We start from the raw sequence: 4,033 nt of genomic DNA on the forward strand, positions 1-4,033 counted from the left end.
TGTGTGTGTGTGTGTGTGTGTGTGTGTGTGTGTGTGTGTGTGTGTGTCTCCACCCTCACCCTCTCCCGTGATGAATACTTTATTGACCTGTCTGCTTTAGAAACAATGTTGCCAAAGCGGTGTAACACACATTGATTATTTTGTTCATCTCTGTCTGTGTGTTTCTCTCCAGGCCCATACTGCAGTTCCTTTGGAGCATACATACCTAGCTGATGGTAAGTACTTTGAGTTACATGGAAATACTCCCAAATACACATATTTAATATTTAAGTGATTTTTTTAGGATCTCACACACTTAAATAGGACACATGACTGGTGTGGTGCAATCCTTTCTCCCTCCCTCTACATCAAGTAACACGGCTTGGTCAGTGCTGTGTGGTGTCGACAGCAACACTCACACACACACACACCCCGCCTTCACTCCAACGGATGGAGTATATCGTATATCGATAGTCCACACCGACAGAGGGTAAGAGAGGTGGATGGGTCAAACACCACAGGACTTTCAGCTGTTTGTCTCCCGTGCGAAACCTGAAGTAAAGTTGACATTTTGTTAGTCACACAAATGTTTATTCATTCAAGTTAAAGTCAACCACGCTCTCTTCTTAAACCTAACAAAGTAGTTTTGATGCCTAAACCTTCGTGTGGAAAAGGAAGTCTATTTTGAATTATTTAAAATTCTTACTGAAGAACTTCAAAATGACGCCTCGTGGTAACAAAGATAGTGACTGCCAGTATCTGATCGTAACTCCTCTGATTTGCAGCAAAAGCAGCATGCAACGGTCCAAGAACTAATAATATATAAAACCATGCCTATTCTTGACCGATCAGAACTTCTGTCAACAATTCTTAGACCGTATTTATTATTTATGATTTAATTATTGACATCCTCACTCCCTTTTCTTCTCTATTGATGTACTCCACACATATAGGCAGCTATGCTTGAAGAATGAACATCCACGTTGTGACAACCAAAGCAGGAGAAAATCAGTCAATGAGAGGAAAACCAAAAATGTAAAGCAAGGATAAATGCTCATTGTCTATTTTAAAAACATGATTTGGGGCGTCGGACATTGCTTTGTATAATTTGTCAATGTCAAAGAATGGAAAAGCGTTCAAGGATATTTAAAGCGTAAAATGAAAGTGTGAGGATATTGGAGAACACAGAAACACACTGCAACTGATACAAATCCAGTGGGGCAAGAAACAATAGTGTGACGTCATATGTGTGACGAGAAACTGAAAGTGAGCACAACTAAAATGTGGTCTTGGTCTTGTTGTACTTCAAAAACCCACAGCTCGACTGCAGATTGACATTACAGGGGAATGAAATAGTCACTGTGCTCCTCAGTAATGTCATTGCATTATAAACATGGGTAAACACATACTCAAACAACACAGTGTGTTGGTCCCATCATGCCACATTCCCACTCCATGGGCTCTTTCTTGGTTTTCCATGAGCCAAAGTTTTGGATAGTACCTGGTACTTATGTTGGTACCAACTTGTTTGAGGCTCCAAGTGAACTGGGCCAATACTAGAAGGTGGAGTCAAAACACGGCAGACCACTGATTGGTCAGAGAGAATCGTCACTGGCACGACGCTGGACATCCTGCAACAAAGCTGTCATTTGTAGATAGCTAAGCTACTGTCACTAGCAACCGCAATTCTTTTTTTCACTTGACCAAGTTTTTTATAAATGGCTGCAAGCAAAACTACATCACACACAGTTGACAAAGAGGCGTTCCTCTGTGTGGTTGCCGATGAAAGGATTCAGTGACTGTTGCGTTGATGATGATGTCACGGTAGTCTCATGCTGCATCGCTACGACGATCAGCTGAGAATCCTGTTTCCACTGAGGAGGCAAAGAAAAGGACCTGAGCAGAGCAGCAGCAGTGGAAGTGAGGCATTTGTGTTCTCCATCAAACACCTCAAAGCTTCACAATAGGTGGAGAGAGCCTCAAACAAACCATGCTGGCTCATTAGACAGGAGTCCCAGGGGGACACTGAGCTGTCTGCTTAGCAGCAGACAACAAACACAACAACACTACGTTAAAATAGATCTGGACATATCGACATGCACAACAATCCCCTGCTCACATACAGGGAGATAATATTAGTATTCTTGTCATCTACCTCCTCAACAGCAGGGCAGAACACACACACACACACACACACGTCATGAGGCAATCATGCAGGTAGGCTCCCTGCTGTTGACAGAATAGACTTGGGCCATGAAGTTGTGTGTGTGTGTGTGTGTGTGTGTGTGTGTGCGCGTGGGTGTGTGTGAGAGAGATAAAGCCATTATGGAATAGAAGCAGCAGGGATGGATGGTTAGCTGTACTGAAAGAAAGAGAGAGAGCAACATTAGAAGAATGTCTATTTTTATTTCATATTGCCATTTCTCCCACTGCGGCTCTCATTTTACAATGTCATTGACAGTGTTGTCACCAGTGTCCATTCGGACTGCAGCAAAGCACTGGCGTAGAATAGGTCTTAACTCTACTGGGAGGTATGTGTCTGAAACTTTGGACAGGATCAGGATCATAGCCATGACTTCAGAGAGACAACAGCTACACTGGCTGCAGCATCAGTAACCACCAATAAACGAGAAGCTGCAGAGCTTCACTTCACAGGTTACAGTTCTCTCCACTCTGGTTTTCGACATATTGACACACAGACCTGCAGCAATAGAACAGGACTATACCCAAATAAAGCAAAACCCATGCAGTTTTAGATTAGATTAGATTAGAAAACTTTATTAATCCCCAGTGGGGAAACTCATGTGCCACCCAAAACTCATACAGACGACACATTCCACAGTGCACAACAAACAAAAACACATGACAAAGATTAAATAACACTTCACATTTTTTTGCATGTAGTATAGATGTGTTATTTTCGCCCATTATAAAATGGTGTATTTGAATATTCCTGCCTACTGTGGTCCCTAATCAGTGTTGAATTGCATATATTGGGTACGACTGGAGAGCTGACTCTTCAATGAGCTTAACTGTGTTCATGTGTTGTTCATATACTTGTATCATAATGTTTTAAGCCCTTTTACATTCTAAACTTGTAACATTTGAATTGGTGCCTAAAACAAAACACAATGTTTTTTACAGGTTTATGACTAGAGCAACGTGTTACCAAAACTTTGAGAAAATGCAACGTGAAAGTAGCAAATATCAATATGACATCTGCCATGAAGTTGGGCATCAGGACCATATTCTAATGGATAGGCACAAATAATGCATCATCTGACATTGTCTTTACTGCATTTTATCATCTCATCTTCATATCATCTCAATCATTTAACTTTACAAAACTAATATTTTGAACCAGGACCATCAGTGAAACATACAGTGTGTCAGATGAGGTAGGCAACAGCTTCTATTTTGATGTCAGATACATATTTAATCAATAATTAGGTAAATGTAATTATCCAATCAGACATTAAAGGACTACAGCAGGATACATCAACAATGTGTTATATCAAAACAATGCAATAACTCCAATGAAGAAAGTAACACAATATATTGCATTAATATTTATAGCAGGCTATAAATTACCAACCCCAATTACCTGTATTAGGAAAAAAGCAGAAAACATACTGGAGGTCTGTGCAGGAGGAAGTGAGGGGTAAGGAGAGACAGAGGGTTAGAGGAGACGAGAGGAAGGAGACAGTGAAGGAGCGGAGGAGATACTGAAAAAGGATGCAAGCATGGAGAACAGAACAGAGAAGACGAAAGGGGAGGAAGGAGAAGGAACAAACGCCCCCTCACTAAATGGTTCTTCTCTCATTTCCTCTGTGTCCATACTTTGTGCAAATCCCTCCATCTACCCATCTATAATTAATGCATACTCCTGTGTGTGTGTGTGTGTGTGTGTGTGTGTGTGTGTGTGCGTGATTGAATTGAACCCTCATACTGGTCCCATTTTAAAGCTGGTGTCCCTCTTTCCAGGCGCTTAAACCACCACAGTAGTGCACACACACACACACACACACACACACACACACACACACACACACAC

The 4,033-nt window shown here is 41.5% G+C and overlaps 1 protein-coding gene across 1 annotated transcript in view; it reads left to right on the plus strand.

Annotated features, from left to right (window-relative positions):
- LOC116396511 (junction plakoglobin-like) overlaps nucleotides 1-4,033 on the plus strand; it is a gene marked incomplete at its 5' end in the record, with an annotated part of 14,114 nt that overhangs the window by 7,065 nt on the left and 3,016 nt on the right. Inside the window, one exon of the mRNA XM_031871148.1 lies at nucleotides 173-215. Within this exon, the coding sequence (XP_031727008.1) occupies nucleotides 173-215 (43 nt within the window). The remainder of the gene's footprint in view (nucleotides 1-172; nucleotides 216-4,033) is intronic.

Source organism: Anarrhichthys ocellatus, unplaced genomic scaffold (assembly GCF_004355925.1).
Source record: "Anarrhichthys ocellatus isolate YVR2014 unplaced genomic scaffold, GSC_Weel_1.0 scaffold56, whole genome shotgun sequence".
In the NCBI taxonomy this organism is placed as follows: Eukaryota; Metazoa; Chordata; class Actinopteri; order Perciformes; family Anarhichadidae; genus Anarrhichthys; species Anarrhichthys ocellatus.